Source organism: Scyliorhinus torazame, chromosome 18 (assembly GCF_047496885.1).
Source record: "Scyliorhinus torazame isolate Kashiwa2021f chromosome 18, sScyTor2.1, whole genome shotgun sequence".
NCBI lineage: Eukaryota > Metazoa > Chordata > Chondrichthyes > Carcharhiniformes > Scyliorhinidae > Scyliorhinus > Scyliorhinus torazame.
The window spans coordinates 124,581,397-124,598,948 of record NC_092724.1 but is presented as its reverse complement, the minus strand read 5'-3'; the positions used below and the strand labels follow the sequence as shown (position 1 = coordinate 124,598,948).

General features: G+C 44.6%; 1 protein-coding gene across 1 annotated transcript; it reads right to left on the bottom strand.

Annotated features, from left to right (window-relative positions):
* Positions 1 to 241: 241 nt before the first annotated feature.
* On the bottom strand, positions 242 to 17,273 carry LOC140394849 (uncharacterized). The gene is made up of 4 exons (XM_072482012.1): positions 17,172 to 17,273; positions 9,947 to 10,285; positions 6,114 to 6,256; positions 242 to 1,456 (listed from the first exon to the last, which is right to left on the bottom strand). The coding sequence occupies exons 1-4, from the start codon at positions 17,236 to 17,238 to the stop codon at positions 1,355 to 1,357; spliced, it is 651 nt and encodes a 216-aa protein (XP_072338113.1). The 5' UTR covers positions 17,239 to 17,273; the 3' UTR covers positions 242 to 1,354.
* Between the last annotated feature and the right edge of the window lie 279 nt (positions 17,274 to 17,552).

Here is a 17,552-nt window from a genome sequence, read left to right as displayed (position 1 = left end):
GGTCAGATGGACTCCATGATACACTTTGGGGTTCTTTAAACCCTGGCCCATAACAATATTTTGTTCCAAAGCTGAACGGCCTCTGCCAAAGAAGGTTTCTCCCAGGTGTCCTCTGTAACATTTTAAGTCACACAAGAAACATTATCGGCCCCACATACTCAAACATTGCACTGGCATTATGTAGTTTCAAACATGAAGACTCAGTACGATGAACAATGAATATCTCTATAAACCCGTGAGATATTTATATAATAACCTTTATTGTTACAAGTAGGTTTACATTAACACTGCATTATAAACTAAGTTATGCTTCTCTACACACTGAAACACACTGAAAGAAAAGTTAATATCTGGGAACTTAAAAAGATGTCTACCACCTCAGGTATATTGTAGATCATAAAGTTCCTGCAGTGCAGAATGAGATCATTCGGCCCATCACGTCTGCATCAACCCTCCAAAAGAGAACCCTACCCAGGCCCACACCCTCGCCCTATTCTCGTAACCCCACCTAACCTGCACATCTTTGGACTGTGGGAGGAACCCAGAGCACCCAGAGGAAACCCACGTAGACACTGGAAGAAAGTGCAGGCTCCACACAGTCACCCGAGGTCAGAAATCAAACCTGGGTCCTGGTTTTTAGGATTAACACAGATTACGAAGTGCTGTGAGGCAGCAGTGCTAACAACTGCACCACCGTGTCACCCATTGATTGGCTTCTCACCATGCTTCCTGATCTCATTCCTGTTGGGACACTGAGGATCCCCCTTTTCATGGTGACAGACTTGGCCTTTCCATCAAGAAAGGAAATCCACATATGTTATTTGAACGGTGATGTAGGATTTCTGGGTACCAATTTATATCCACTATTCTTCGAGAAGTTGATTAAGGATCCTTGTGCTTTTAACAATTGGCATTGATGAAATATCAGACATTCTTCGCAGGCATAAACCTCTTGTTGTGACCCTTCACTACAAAAGTGTGGAGGTGCCTGGCAACAGGCATCACTTAAAGTCAACAAGAGCAGGAAAGGGGGGGGGGGGGAGAAAGGGAATTTCTGAATGAGGTATCAGAGCTGGACAAACAATATTTGCCCCCCCCCCCACCCCATGCAAATGTTCTACCATAATATATCTCTGACATATACACAATGAGCAGCTTCTGCTCAGCAGGTACCACTTACAGATAAAACCTGTTTTTACATTAATAAACTCTTGCATTGCACACAAAGAGTTGTGAGAAGTTAATAATTTTGTGATTGCATTGATATACTTTTATCGAATAGCAAAAGCACACAATTGTCCACGCTCCAGGTTGATGTGACTTGCAATGAAATTAACATTTAATCATCTGAGAATCAACGCCCCATACTTTGTGTTCGTACCAGATTCATATCTTCATACACTGAGTTCGGAGCTCTCACACGGTTTGGCTGCTTACGACGGCAGATTTTCTTTGTCTAAAGAATAAAAACTATTTTAGAAAAGCACATTCCTTTGAATTATTGTTTCAATTTTCAACCCTGGACCCAAGGGAAACTGGAGGGTCCCAGAAATGTTCTTTCAGCATTGACTCTACTATAACGGTTGGTGTATTCTATTTTTATAGTAAAAGGCAGTCTCTGCATTGTTTGCCATTGCATACCTACCACTACTTTCCTGAAGTTACAGGGAGTCCCCAGAAATTTCTATCTGGAGGGTGTTCCCAAGACATACATGTTTGAGAATCACACAATTACACAACTACCCAAAATGACAGCAGAAGGCAGGATGAGCATTGTGGTTGAAGACACTCTCTCGTCTCCTCCCCTGCATGCACTAACCAGAAACCAATAAGCTCCTGAGGAGAGGGGAATTGATGTACTTATGTTCCCGAGCTGCAAAATGCTTATTCCTCATTTTATGTCCCTGGAGTCTTCAACCGTCAGCAATGGAGTTCAGCAGAAGGTCTGATCCTGGGTTCAGCAGTACAGGGGCAAACATGCTGTTGGGTTTGTACTATAGGCCCCCAAATAGTCTGGGAGAGATAGAGGATCAAATATAGAGTATTCAAGTTTCAGAAATGTGTAGGAATGATAAGGCAGTAATAGTTGGGGATTTTAACTAACCAAATATTAACTGGGATAGTTTTAGTGTGCAAGGTCAGGAACAAAATTCTTAGATTGCACCCAGGAGAACTTTTTAGTTCATTGAAAGCCCAACATTGGAGGGGGAAATTCTGCATCTGATATTCAGAAATGAGCCCGGGCAGGTGGAAGGCATATCAGTAGGTGAGAATTTTGGAGGTAGTGACCATAGTTCTGTTAGATTTAGGTTAGTTATGGAAAAGGATAAAGATTGGATGGGAATAAATGTTCTTAACTGATGAAAGGCTAATTTTACTAAGATAAGATACAATTTGGCCCGAGTGGACTGGGAGTAGCTACTTTCAGATAAAACTGTGTCAGAGCAGTGGGAGGCCTTCAAGAAGAAGATAGTGAGAGCACAGGGCAAATATGTTCCCGTTAAGGCAAAAAGTGGGATCGAGAACAGAACTCTGGATGCCAAGGGACATAAAGGTCAGGATTAAGAGGAAAAAAGAAGCTTTTGGCAGATACCGAGGGCTCAACGTGGTAGAGTCCCTGGGCGGGATTCTCCCCTAACCGGCGGGGCGGGCCGTACCAGCGCCGAGGAGTGGCGTGAACCACTCCGGCATCGGGCCACCCGAAAGTTTCGGAATCCTCCGCACCTTCAGGGGCTAGGCTGGCGCCAGCGGGGTTGGCGCCGCGCCAACCAGCGCCGAAGGGCCTCTGCTGGTCATCCCAGCGCATGCGCAGTGGGTTTCTTCTCCGCGCCGGCCATGGCGGACTGTTACACTGGCCGGCGCGGAGGGAAAGAGTTCCCCCACTGCAGGCCCGCCCGCAGATGGGTAGGCCCCGATCGCGGGCCAGGCCACCGTGGGGGCCCCCCCGAGGGCGGACCCCCCGCGCCACCCTGAGGACTCCGCAAGCCGCCTGCAGAGCCAGGTCCCGCCGGTACGGACCTGATCTAATTTACGCCGGCGGGACCGGCTGAAAATGGGCAGCCATTCAGTCCATCGTGGGGCGGAGAATCGGCAGGCGGGCCGCTGCCAACAGCCCCCGACCGGCGCAGCGCAATTCCTGCCCCGCCGAAAAACTGCCACCGGAGAATCCGGCAGCCGACAGCAGGGCGGGATTCACGCCGCCCCCTGGCGATTCTTCGGTCAATCAGGGGGTCAGAGAATACAGCCCCCCAGAAGGGTATAGGAATGTGCAGGGGGTAACTTAAAAAGAATATTAGGAAAGCTAAGAGAGTGCATGAAAAAGCTTTGGAGGGTAAAGTAAAGGAAAACCCAAAGGTGCTTTTTAAAGAGCAAGAGAATAACTAGGGAAAGAATGTGACAAATTAGGGATCATTTTGCTAATCTGAAAGATGAGGGTACAGTTCTCAATTAATATTTTGCGTCAGGCTTCACAATGGAAAAGGACATCGCAGGTATAGGCATCAGGGTGGAGGGCTGTGAATTATTAGGGGAAATTAACATCGAGAGAGAGTAGATTCCAGCAGATTTAGTGGCCTTAGAAGTGGATAAATATGCAGGCCCAGATGCAATGTATCCCAGGCTTTTGAGAGAGGCAAGGGAGGAGATATCAGGAGAACTGGTAATTTTCAAATCTTTTCTGGCCACAGGTGAGGTGCCAGAGGACTAAAGGACTGCTAACATTGTCCCATTAACAAAAAAGGAGATAGGGATAGACCAGGGAGGTATAGGCTAGTCCGTCTAACCACAGTGGTGGGGAAATTGGAAAGAATTCTCTGAGGGACTGAATATATCTGCACCTGGATGGACATGGATTAATCAGGGATAGTCAGCATGGATTTGTTAAAGGAAGGTCGGATTTGACAAATGTAATCAAATATTTTGAGGAGATAAGGACAGTTAAGGGTAATGCATTTGATGTGGTCTATATGGAGGTTAGCAAAGCTTTTGATAAGGCCCCTCATGACAAACTGGTCAAGAAAGAAGTTTCCATGGGTTCCAAGGCAAAGTGACACATTGCATCCAAAATTACCTGAGAGGCAGGAAGCAGAGGGTCATGGTAGATGGATGTTCCTGTTATTGGAAGTCTGTTTCCAGTGGGGTCCCGCAGAGCTCGGTGCTGGGGCCCTTGCTATTGGTGGTGTACATTAATGATTTGGGCTTAACAGTACGGGATATGATCAAGAAGTTTGCAGATGACACGAAAACTGGTAGGGTAGTAAATAGCGAGGAGGATAATGGTAGACTGTCAACGGAGGGACTGGCCAGGTGGGCAAAGCAGTGGAAAATGGAAGTGTGAGGTAATATACTTGGAGAGGGCCAATATGGCAAAGGATTTTACATTATGAATGGTTGTACCCTGGAAAGCACCGAAGATTGGCGAGACCTTGGAGTTCATATCCACAGATCCCTGAATGTGGCAGGGCAGGCACATAAGGTGTTTAAGAAGGCATATGGGATACTGAAAATCATAACAATCGCTTATTGTCACAAGTAGGCTTCAATGAAGTTACTGTGAAAAGCCCCTAGTCGCCACATTCCGGCGCCTGTTCGGGGAGGCCGGTACGCTGCCTTTCTTCGCTGAGGCAACAAAATACAAGAGCAGGGATGTTGTGCTGGAACTGTATAAAACGCTGGTTAGGCCACAACTGGTCTGGTCACCAGATTATAGGAATGGTGTGATTGCACTGGAGATGGTGCAGCGGAGGAGGGCGATTCTCCAATATGGAGCCCAAGTGTTCGCTCCGTCGTGAATGACAGAACGACAGATGGCCCCACAAGGGGCCAGCACGGCGCTGGAGCGGTTCACGCCGCTCCAGCCTCCTTTCGCGGCGCCGAATGGGCGCCGCGCCAACCCGTGCATGCGCAATTGGGCTGCGCCAACATGCGCATGCGTGGGGGACTTCTTACGCGTGCCGACCCTGACTCAAGATGGCGTCGGTGTTCAGGGGCTGGGCACGCCAGAACGTAGCCCGGGGGGGAAGAGGCCGGCCCGCCGATCGGTGTGCCCCGATCGCAGGCCAGACCCCATCAGAGGCCCCCCCCCCCAGTGAAGGAGCTCCCCACACCCACCACAGGCTGCCCCTCCCCAACCGTCCGCTCAGAGTTCCCGCCGGCAGCGACCAGGGGTGAATGGCGCCGGTGGGACTCTGTCGTATCGGCGCAGCCGCTCGGCCCTTCCGGGCCGGGGAATCGCGCGCCGATTCCAGCGGCCGGCGCCGCGCCAAACACGTCAGCGCCGATTCTCTGCACGTTGGAGAATCGCGCGCCGGCGTCGGGGCATCGTGGCACGGTTATGGTGATTCTCCGGCCTGGCGCAGGGCTCGGAGAATCGCCATTTGCCAGGATGCTGCCTGGGCTGGAGGGTCTGAGCTTTGTGGAAAGATTGAATAGGCTGGGGCTATTTTCTTTGGACCAGTGAAGGTTGACAGGGGACCTGATAAAGGTGCACTTTCCCGTCATTTTCAAGGCCTCAATGTAATCAGTTCGACTTTTGTGTAAGGCTAATAAATCCAGGTTTGTTTCTATTTTCCCCCACCCAGCTACATTTTTCTTGGCGGTGACAGGCAACGTGTCATTCGCTGGTGGCGGGATTCTATGTTCCCGCTGCTTCCAATGGGAATTACCATTGAAGCCATCCCCCTTCATGGGAAATCCATGGGTGGGGGTGCCCTGTCACAGAATCCAGCTGCCAGCGAACGGTTGGAGAATTCCAGCCCTGATTTCATGTGGGTTAGATTCATTTTCCAATCTCATCTCTCGCTTCAAGACGAGGGTGGTTCGAAGGCAAACAAAGATTTGAGCAGCCCAGGAAAATTTTGATTAATATGTATCAGGCTTGCCGAGCATACATGTCTAAGGCAGGAATGAGGTAAAGCAGACTTTAAAACATACACTGATAACCATTTTCAAATAAATGGTAAATTTCATGCAATGTATGATTTCACCAACTTAACATTTTGGATAATTGTTTTGCGGCACGATTTGAATTTATTTTCATTTCATTTGTTTCATTTTCATTCTTTAATGTCTATAAAGTGGAAGAAATATTTGTTGGAAAGAAGTTAGGAACTTACACGCCAAAGTAATAGAACTATTGCACAAAGCATGGCAACTGCTGCAGAAACAATCACACCAATTACTATTGGATCCTTATAAGAAACTTCTTTGCAGTGTCCTGTTTCTACACAACCGTCTGCACAGCTTTTCACAGTGGACTCTGAAAAGATATAAAACATTGTTTCGACAAAAGATTTGAACATTTTATATCTCCACATTGTCATGAAATTATTTTCATTTTCTATAATCTTCTTTTACTCCTAACAGAAAATAAGAATGAAATACAGAAGGCAGAATATGTTATGCCACTGATTAGAACACATCGTACCTTGTTTATTATTTGTTCAAGCAATGTGAGTGTACCTAGCCAGGCCAGCATTTGTTGCTCAACCCTAATTGCCCTTGAGAAGTTGGTGGTGACCACCTTTCTTGAACCCCTGCAGCTCATAGAATCATAGAATTTACAGTGCAGAAGGAGGTCATTCGGCCCATCGAGTCTGCACCGGCTCTTTGAAAGAGCACCCTATCCAAGCCCACATCTCCACCCTATCCCCATAACCCAGAAACCCCACCCAACACAAAGGGCAATTTAGCATGGCTAATCCACCTAACCTGCACATCTTTGGACTGTGGGGGGAAACCGGAGCACCCGGAGGAAACCCACGCACACACGGGGAGAACGTGCAGACTCCGCACGGACAGTGAACCAAGTCGGGAATCGAACCTGGGACCCTGGAGCTGTGAAGCAATTATGCTAACCACCATGCTACCGTGCTGCCCTTGTGTGGTGCAGGTACACCCACAGTGCTGTTCGGAAAGGAATTCTGGGATTTTGACTCAGCAACAATGAAGGAACACTGACATAATTCCAAGTTAGGATGGTTATGGCTTGCAAGGGAACCTGAAGATGGTAGATGGGATGCATAAGCTGTCCTTGTCCTTCTACATTGTAAAGCTGTGGGTTTGGCAGTATGCAATTAAAGGAGGTTTGATGATTTGCTGTATCTTGTAAATAGTACACACTGCTGACACTGTATGTCAGTGATGGAGGGACTGAAAACCTTAAGGTTGTGAATGAGATATCAATCAAGCGGGTTGCTTTTTCTGGGATCGTGTAAAGCTTCTTGAGTGTTGTTGGAACTGCACACATCCAAGCAAAGGGAGAGTATTGTGTCTCCTAAATTTTGCCTTGTAGATGGTTTGGGAGTCACAAAATGAGTTACTTGCTGTGCTGTTGCTAAATTCAGGATGGTTGGCGTAGTGTTCATAAAGACCACAAATTAGCTTTAACTTGAACAAAGCTATAAATTTATTAATACTACTAATTTGGATTTGATACTTACTCCTATATAATACACACTTGATAATGAACATACAATCTGTACTCATCTACTACTAATCTCCACACTATTATAAACTATGATCTGCTCTCACTCACACTATCTTTCCTTCAATCTGTACTCTAGCTATCTCCTTCATTTCTCTCTCCCACAAGGCTTAGCATCAATGTCTTGTAACTCTAGCTCCCTCTAGTGGCTGATCGAGAAATTTCATTAACCCTTGCAGTTCTTACATTTATGATAATGTCACACTTGCCACTGGGTATCCAGCCTCTAACCTCCACTTGTAGCCACAATATTTATCAGGCTGGTCCAGTTAAGCTTCTGGTCAATATTAACTCCAAGGATATTAGCAGTGTGGGATTCAATGATGACAATGTGAATATTAAAGGGAGGTGGTTAGATTCCCTCTTGTTGGAATTGACAATTGTCAGGCACCTGTGTGACACAAGTGTTACTTGCTACAAGGCTTCGTGGATCCCCAGTTATGAGCTGCTACATCTGTTATGTCACATTTAGCATGGTGGTGGTATCACACAACACAATGGAGGGTAGCCTCAGTGTGAAGACAGGACCTCATCTCCACAAGGACTGTGTCACGGTCAGTGATATCTGTATTGTCACAGACAGATAAATCTGTAATAGGTAGGTTTGTGACAATGAGGTCAAGCAGAATCTTTCCTCTTGTTCTCTCATCACCTCCCGCTTGCCTAAACCGGCAGATTTATCCTTTAAGACTTGGCCAACTTGTTCAGTGTTGGTGCCACTGAGTCACTCTGGTTGATGAACATTGAAGCCCCACTCAGAGTGTATTCTGTACCCTTGTTACCCTCAGTCCTTCCTCCAAGGGATGTTCAACGTGGAGTACTGATTCAACTGCTGAATGGGGAGGAGGCACAGAGATGCAGGAGGTTTCCATGCCCCTATTTGAACTGCTGCCATGCAACTTCCTGGGATCTAGAGTCAATATTGAGAGCTCCCAGGGCCATTCTCTCCTGACTGTATCACTGTGCTGCCACCTTTTTGCCCTGTACTGCCGATAGGACAGGATGTGCCCAGGGATGTTGATGATCCATTGTTGAATACATTTTAAGACTTGAATAGATGGAAAGCGGGCACGAAAATGGAATTATAGCCGAAGATCAGCCATGATCATATTGACTGGTGATGCAGGTACATCAGACCATGTGGCCTATTCCTTAGGTCCTTGTGTTCCTTTCTTCCTCTCTTGGTCATCCTCGGTGCAACTTGCCCTGACATCACCCAACCTCAAACATAGGTTGTCATTTACTCCGAAAGAGGACGATGCAGCGGCAACTCACCTCGCCAGCTGGACACTGTTTATATGTAGCCATGAATGTGCATGGTCTACGTTCTGACTGGCGGGGAACTCAATTTGGAGAGGGAGCTTAATTTAGGAGAGCTAGGGCAGCACGGTGGCGCAGTGGATAGCACTGCTGCCTCACGGCGCCGAGGTCCCAGGTTCGATCCTGGCTCTGGATCACTATCTTTGTGGAGTTTGCACATTCTCCCCGTGTATGCGTGGGTTTCGCCCCCACAACCCAAAGATGTGCAGTGTAAGTGGATTGGCCACGTTAAAATTGCCCCTTAATTGGAAAAAAAAATGAATTAAGTACTCTAAATTTAAAGAAAAAGATTTGGAGAACTGGCCTTTCAATGTGCATGCATGATATGCTAATGGTTGCAAAAAAGCTTCCTGACATTGTTGGTCAGGAAGCTGGACCAACCTTGAAGATGCTGAGAACATAAAGAACATAATTGCTAATGTTCATCCCATTGTCAGGGAACTGATGAATTGGTTTAGCATAGGTTAACATAGAATTTACGGTGCAGAAGGAGGCCATTCGGCCCATCGAGTCTGCACCGGCTCTTGGAAAGAGCACCCTACCCAAGGTCAACACCTCCACCCTATCCCCATATCCCAGTAACCCCACCCAACACTAAGGGCAATTTTGGACACTAAGGGCAATTTATCATGGCCAATCCACCTAACCTGCACATCTTTGGACTGTGGGAGGAAACCGGAGCACCCGGAGGAAACCCACCCACACACAGGGAGGATGTGCAGACTCCACACAGACAGTGAGCCAAGCCGGAATCAAACCTGGGAACCTGGAGCTGTGAAGCAATTGTGCTATCCACAATGCTACCGTGCTTCCGTCACGCCAAATTAATTCCCCCACCCACCAAGCTTCCTGATGCAGGAGGGACCAAAGGTTCCACCCACAACCTCCAGCACTAATACAGCAATTTGTCAGGAAGGAAGGTGAGAAAAGAGGACAAACATGCTGATGAAATTGTTTCGGGGCAAATCATCACAATTGATGGAATTTCTATTTGTTTTGAATTCTTGGCATATGTAACATAGGATAGACAGTAAAATGTCACATGCTCGCCCGTATTCAATTTTTAACAACATAAATATTACTGTCAGGTGATAGCTTTTCTTTTGTAAATTGTCAGACCAATATTTGAAACATGGAACATACCTGACACAAGCAACATTGTTCCTTGTCCATATTTATCTGATATTGTAGGATGTCGTATTCCAAAGACACAGTAGTAAATATCTGTGTCACTTTCCTGGAGATTCTTGAGGGTTATGGTGAAGTTTTTTACCTTTCCTTTAAACTCAGTGCGATTGATGTACGAGTCGCGTATTGTATTGCTCTGTGTGTGGACATAGATCAGATCAGTGGGATATGAAAGATTTCTTCTTAAATAGACGCCCACAAGGGGTTGTTGTTTGGATGAAAATTCACAGTTTATTGAAACTGATTCTCCCTCTTTCACTTGTTTAATAAATGGAGACTGGAAAAGTTTGATATCTGTAAAGTACACAATTACAAATATGGTCAGTACAGTCAGAAAAATCCAATTAGATAAATTATCAAACAAATCTTTTCCTTTGTCTAAATTATGTCATAATCATTACATTTCATCATTCATGATCGTTATATTTCATGTTTCGTATTAATATTTAAAACTTTTTATAGTTTTAGGGAGATTAAATCGGTACGGATGAGGTAATTCAAATATTTTACTTTAGAAACTGCCAAAACAACTCAAGTGGAGGCTGTTCAAATTGTGACTTGTGTTTCGTTAATGAGGCCTGAATTAGAAAGGAGAAAGCTTAAGCAATGGATGGACCATGTCTGAACTTGCGGCAGAGCTATGAGGTCACCACTAAGCTCAATATAAGATTTAGATGATCTGTGCAATTCCCAGATGACAAATGCAAAAATAAAGGGTCATTAACTCCATTAGACAGATGGATGCATGGAGGGAGGGAGGGAGGGATGGAGGGAGAGAGGGAGGGAGGGATGGATGGATGGACAGTGACGTCCACATGTGAGCTGCAGCGTCCAGTGTCCACAAGTGCGAGATGCTTAAGGAATAGTGCAGCAGCATGTATCTGGAAGCTGGTGGAAACACTCACAAAAAGCTCCTACCTTTGAGAACACCAGGGACATTGAGGAGAATCAAAGATAATTCTTGGGAGCTGTGGCACTTTGCTTTGGTTCCAGAAACTGAAGAACCTTCAAGAGCCTGATAAGTACTCGAAAATGTTCTTTGGGGGGGGTTGTCAAGGCTTAAAGGGAAAAGTTCAGTAGGGGATTGCTGTTTAAACTATGACAGTCTTTGAAGTAAGGAAGAAGACTATCAATGGGCCAGGGAAAAGTCTCCTGGTTCACTGATCCAGCTCTGGAGGCCTTTGCCCAGGAGGTTAAAAGGAGGAAAGAGTTTCTATAGGAGTCTAGGTGTCTCTGCATATAGACTGTGTAAAGAAATGGGATCAGGAACACAGTGAGGTTAATTCCTGGATTCAGGCTGAAGTGGAAGAAAAATTAATTCATCTCAAAAGTGGTCAAAGTCAGTAATGCATCTTCTAATGACATTGCCTATCCTTCACATCTTCAACACCTCATGCATTCAAAAATGAGAAATTAGGGCTTTGCTCCCCCTGTCTCTCACACACGTGCCACTGTTCCAAGCCTCATGGACCATGTACATACCTCCAGCTATGCAACTATAACAGGTACATTTACCACATTGTGGCACACTCACTGACACCCTTCCCTTCTCTCTCTCTTGCACAAAATGTTCACACATAACAGCAAGAAGGAGCAGATAACCAGCCAGGAACAGACACCTGCATCTCCTGAGTCCTTTGGAGGAGATGATTCGTAAGATTTTGAGGCTCCAGTGATGGAGGCTGATGCATCCGCCATCACTGAGTGCATTGGGAATGATGATATGTTCCTTCCTTATGCACTTTTTCAAATTCTATTTCACCCACATCCTGCTATCTGGCACAAAGTACAAACTATTGATGGTGTGACCATGAAGTCCTTGTACGCCACACAACCCTGACCCTCACCCCAGCTCTCCCTTTCAGATACTAAATAACTGCTGCCTAGTCACTAGTGTAGCCTGTTAGATTTGGAAAAGTAGACAAGGGTCAAACATGATAGGCTCTTTTCATTGGCTTTCAATAAGGATCCACATGAAGGCAGCTGGGAGAGAAAGTCTACTCATCCTTCCCTTAAGGAGTCAGCCAAGCTCATCTCGCCTTACAGACACGAGAGAACAAGTTATATAACTTTTTAGACAGTATTTACCACTCCTCTTTTCTCCTCCCACTTTCTGTCAGAAAACCATGAATAATTCCTGAGAGTGTTCATAGCAGACAAGACAGCCAGTCTTGGTAATGTCTGGTTTGCATGTATTGTCCAAGATGAATTAACAGTCTGTTCTGTTCTGATTTATACAAAATGGAGGAAAACACAAATTCTGAATCCTTCATGCCTTGCAATGAAGGTTGCAATCAAGAGTGGGTAGCACGGTGGTTAGCACAGTTGCTTCACAGTTCCAGGGTCCCAGGTTCGATTCTCGGCTTGGGTCACTGTCTGTGCGGACTGTGCACGTTCTCCCCGTGTCTGCGTGGGTTTCCTCTAGGTGCTCCGGTTTCCTCCCACAGTCTAAAGATGTGCAGGTTAGATGGATTGGCCATGCTAAATTGCCCTTAGTGTCAAAAAAAAGATTCGCTGGGGTTTCTGGGTTACGGGGATAGGGTGGAGGCATGGGTTTAAGTAGGGTGCTCTTTCCAAGAGCCGGTGCATACTCAATGGGCCGAATGGCCTCCTTCTGCATTGGAAATTCTATGATTCTATGATAAGAGCAGGTGTCTGCTGAAGAAGCAGCATCACATGATCTGGAAAGTACAGCCAACAACTCAGCGATTGGCACCAGATGTACTTTAGAGGATGAGATGAAATCAGTTTGTGGTAAGTTGCCAGTGGGTGGAGTCATGCCAGGCAGAAAGGATCAGGTGTGCCAGTTTCCCCGAGGATTAGGTTAAAGGCGGGTTCTTCTCCAACATGCTCGCTTGAGATTTCATTGGGGCAGCAGACTATAGAAACTGATGGGGAGGCACTGGTTGGTCTACCAGTGAGCCTCTTATCACTGTCAAAGAGCATAGAAGAGTTTGGTTCCAATATGGCACTGGGAGGGAGCGGACATTTAAGTAGCAGGAGGTTACTGGCAGGGACTTGCAGGGACTGGCAATTAGTGGTATGGTCAGGGACAGGGACAAATGGGGAAATTGGGAAACCGGACCTTGCATGAAAAGCACAAAAGATATCAAACATTCTAAAAGTTACTTGTCCAGCATTTTCTGGTCCACAATCTAGTTGCAGGATATGACAATATTGCGCCAGAATTTATGAAACACCTGGGGCCCTGAGCTCTTGCCTGGTTGACCCAATTTCACATGATGGTCATAAATTCCACCACCATTCCAAAGAAATGGCAGACAGCCAAAGTCATGGTCATTCCAGAACCTGGGAAAGACCCCATACTTGTAGCTAGCTATCGCTATCTCTGTCCTGTCAGTTCCATATAAAATCTTTGAATGCCTTATGCTTCAGCACATATCCGCAATCGTAGAAGAAGTCCTTAGCGTCGACCAAGCTTGGTTTCTAAAATGCCGCAGCACAGGGGAGCAGGTACTGACCCTTACCACCTCCATTGAAAACAACTTTCAGAAAAACCTGAAGACGGTTCCTGTGTTTCTCGACCTCACAGCTTACTATGACACCATTTAGCACACTGACTTCCTCCTGAAGCTCTCACATGCCCTCCATCCCCCTGAGTGACTAAAATCATTGGAACACTGTTGAACAATCAAAGGTTCAGAATTCACCCTGGACAGGCAAAACAAAGTACATGGAAAAGCAAATCAATGACCTCCCCCAAAGCTCAGTACTGGCTTCAACTCTGTTCCATTTGTACACAAATTATCTTCCAAAAACTATCTCCTGAAAATTCATATCTGCCTCGCAACTCAAGGCCCCCGACTTCGACACCTTGGACCACACCATAAATGAGGACTTGTCAAAACGTGAACAATGCTGCAACACATGGTGACTCAAGCCAAGCCCTGCAGCAATAGTATCCAGCTTATTCCATTTTTACAATGCGAAAAACAAATGAATGTTTGCACTCAGCAGTAGAATACTGCACCCCTGTTTGGTCAAGATCATCACACACACACATAGTTGACACATAGCTGAATGCTTCCATGCGTATCATTATTGGTTCACTCTGCTCAACACCACTCCCTTGGCTCCCTGTCCTGGCAAACATTATTCCTCCATATATCCGCCGACTTACTCAACCACAAAATGATAGAAAAAGTTTGCAATGCCCCTCCCACCTGACACTCCATGCTGATCTATTCAGCTCACCCAAGTTATGACTCCCATCAAGAAGGCTGATCTGGAAAAACCCTCCCACATGGGATTTCAATGAAAATTCTATCTGGACAAAGTAATGGGAATTATTGGACATGGCAAACAAGTACCTGGTCTCAAACCCAACCCAACAGCTGCCTGGTTTCAACCTTCCAAGGAAAGCGCAGTCAACACTTAATAGGCTCAGGACCGGCCACGGCACCTGCTTGGCCAACCTCCACAAATGGGGCATCAGTGCCAGTCCTCAATATGCCTTTGGGAGAGAGTAAACTGTGCAGTACGTTTGAGAAGAATGTCCAATCCTCAGCGGAGGCCAATCCACATTCAACACAGCAGCACCGGGAGAGACTGCTTGGCTTGGGGCATTTGCATTCACTAAATAAATAAATCTAGTTGCCAACAGATTTGGCTTATTGGGTTAGTCCAAGAGACAGATTGGGACCCAACTACGAGGTTAGAACTTGATCTGCATATTCATAATGTCCGACTTGGGGCAATTAGGGATTTTCAATAATTGCTAACATTGTCAGTGATACTCTTCCCACAAAGGTTACTTTCGAAAGTCCATTTAAGTTTCTCCTGCCTGACCACACTCAGCCCATGTACCCTCTCAATCTAAGGTGGCAGTGCAGACATTCAATTCACACACAGCTACCAATGGAGACACTCTCGACAGCCACGGGGAAGCATGAAAGTACAATCTTGTCAAGAGCCCCTGCACATCTATTAAAGCAACATGGTCGTCGCATTTTATAAAACGTCAGCCAACAAGTACTCTAACTTTACGTTAAACTGCAGCATGGTGGAAAAAATTATAAGAATCTGTACTTGACGCTGATTTTAAATGTAATACATTGTTAGTTATTTTAAGAGCTGAGCGCCACATGAACAAAAATAGTATTAGGCTAACCCATGGTGGTTTTGATTTTCAAAAACACATTTGTGTGGAGCTGAGAAAACAATGCAATATTTTTGTTTTAAAACAAAGGTTTCCTCACCTTTAGGATTGCATGTTAAAAAATCTTGAAAAGGGGCAAAAAGGTACAGATGCACTGAAAAGTATTTTGAGTTTTTCAAATTATACTCCACTTTTAGTATAATCTGCACTCATTGTTTCAACTGAACTGATATTAGGTGAGGAAGATGTAAGTCTGTTTTTCAAACAATGCCATTATATTGTTTTTCATATACTCCCTGAATTTTCTGATGCATTTGGATGTTGATTTAATTGTCAATTTACTGACAAATTCGGAAAGCTGTATGGTCCATAAGCCTCATCGTTGTGCTGGAGATAATTGTCAATCATTTGGTCATAGATATATAAAGTACATTAGGATTTAAGAAAATACTCATTGAGTCACACATGGTAGGGTGGAGCATAAAGGAAGAAATAATTGGAGCTTGTCAGAAAGGCATGGGAGATTTTAATGTAGTTAGAACCTGGAAAAATCAGATGGGCAAAGGTAGCGTAGATGAGGAGCTCATTGAATATTTTCAGGATTGTTTCTTAGAACAGTATGTTCTGGAGCAATCAAAAACGGCTATTCTAGCCTTCTATAAATATTATAGCAGGCTATACTAGACCTGGTATTATGCAACGAGCTGGGAGTATTTAATGATCTTATAGGGAGCAGTGACCGTAACATGATTGAATTTTACATCCTGTTCGAGGGAGAGAGGAGTGGGTCTGAGAAAACGTTTTTAAAGTTAATTAAGGGTAATTATGAGTGAAGGAAAGCAGATCTGGCCAAAGTGAATTGAAAAATTAGGTTAAGGGATAGGTCATTAGAAATGCAGTGGTAAACATTAAAGAGACAATTCAGAATGCACAGAATGGCACATTCCAATGAGTAAGAAAAAATCCAAAGGATGGACCATGGTTTACTAGAAAGGTTAAAGATATTATCAAACTTAAAGAAAAAGCATAGAATTATGCAAACACAGGTGGCATGTCAAAAGACTGGACAGAATATTAGGAACAGCAAAGGATGACCAAAAGATTAAGAAAGAGGGAAAAATTAGAGTACAAGAAAAACCTAGCCAGAAATATAAAAACAGATAATAAGAATTTTTATAAATATTTAACAAAGAAAAATGGTCATAAAATGATCATTGATCCTATGGAAAATGAGTCTGGAGAATTGATAAAGGAAAACATGGAGATGGCAAATGAACTGACATATTTTGCACCAGACTTATAAGCAACTATCTCAGAAGCAACTATAAACTAGGGAATGGAGGGGAGGGAGGAACTCAGGAAAATTAGACACGAGAGAAGTGGTAATGAGTAAACTATTGGAGCTGCAGGCTGACAAGAGCCCGGTCCTGATGGACTTCATCCTAGGGTGTTAAAAGAAGTGTCCAATGAGATAGTTGAGGCATTCTGGTAGGAGATGCAAAAGTCCGAGAACACACACTAACAGATTCAAAAACAGCTTCTTCCCCGCTGTTACCAGCCTCCTAAACGACCTCATATGGGCTGATCTGATCTCTTCACACATCTTCCCTACTGAGTGGTACTATACTCCTGTATGCTTGTGTCTATGTATTTACATTGTGTATTTTATGTTTGCCCTATTAATGTATTTTTTTTTCATGTATGGAATGATCTGGCTGTACGCAGAACAATACTTTTCACTGTACCTCGGTACACGAGACAGTAAACAAATCTAATCCAATCCAATCCAATGCCATGTCAAAGAGCAAAGATGAGGAGGAATGACCAAGAACTTAAGAGACAGGTTTTGAGGACAGTTTTAAAACTAAAGTGATAAGTGGAGGGAGTCATTTTTAGAGGAGACTTTCAAAGGCAAATTAAATATGTTAAATAGTTTTAGTTTCATGTCATTTATGAAACGGATCTTGAGGATTTTCTTTGTGTTGAAGAAACACAGCATTTGAATTAACAAAGCACAATTCTTAAACATTTGAAAGATTTCACAGGAAATACTTTTCCTACCTTCCTGTCCTTCTGAGATCATTAAGAAGAAAAGAATCTGAAGTACGTGGACTGTTTGGACAGCCATTCTTAATGTTCACAGTTCACTCTGTCAACACATTGTGCAAAACACTGGCAGGTATATAAACTTCCGCTTGGGGTGGCAGTCCAGCCCACACAGAAGAAAACCACACTGTTTCTTTTAAACCTGTTGAAAAACACAATGCAATGAATACAAGAGGCTGAAATACAATACCAATATTTCACTGCGAACAATGCTTGTGCAGGATTACATGTGTTGGGGCTAATCTGCAGCCATGACATTGAGCTGAAAGTTGTGATTTTGTAATGCTATGTGAGCCAAATTTTCAGTCAACACTGAACTTGACCAAGTATGAAATG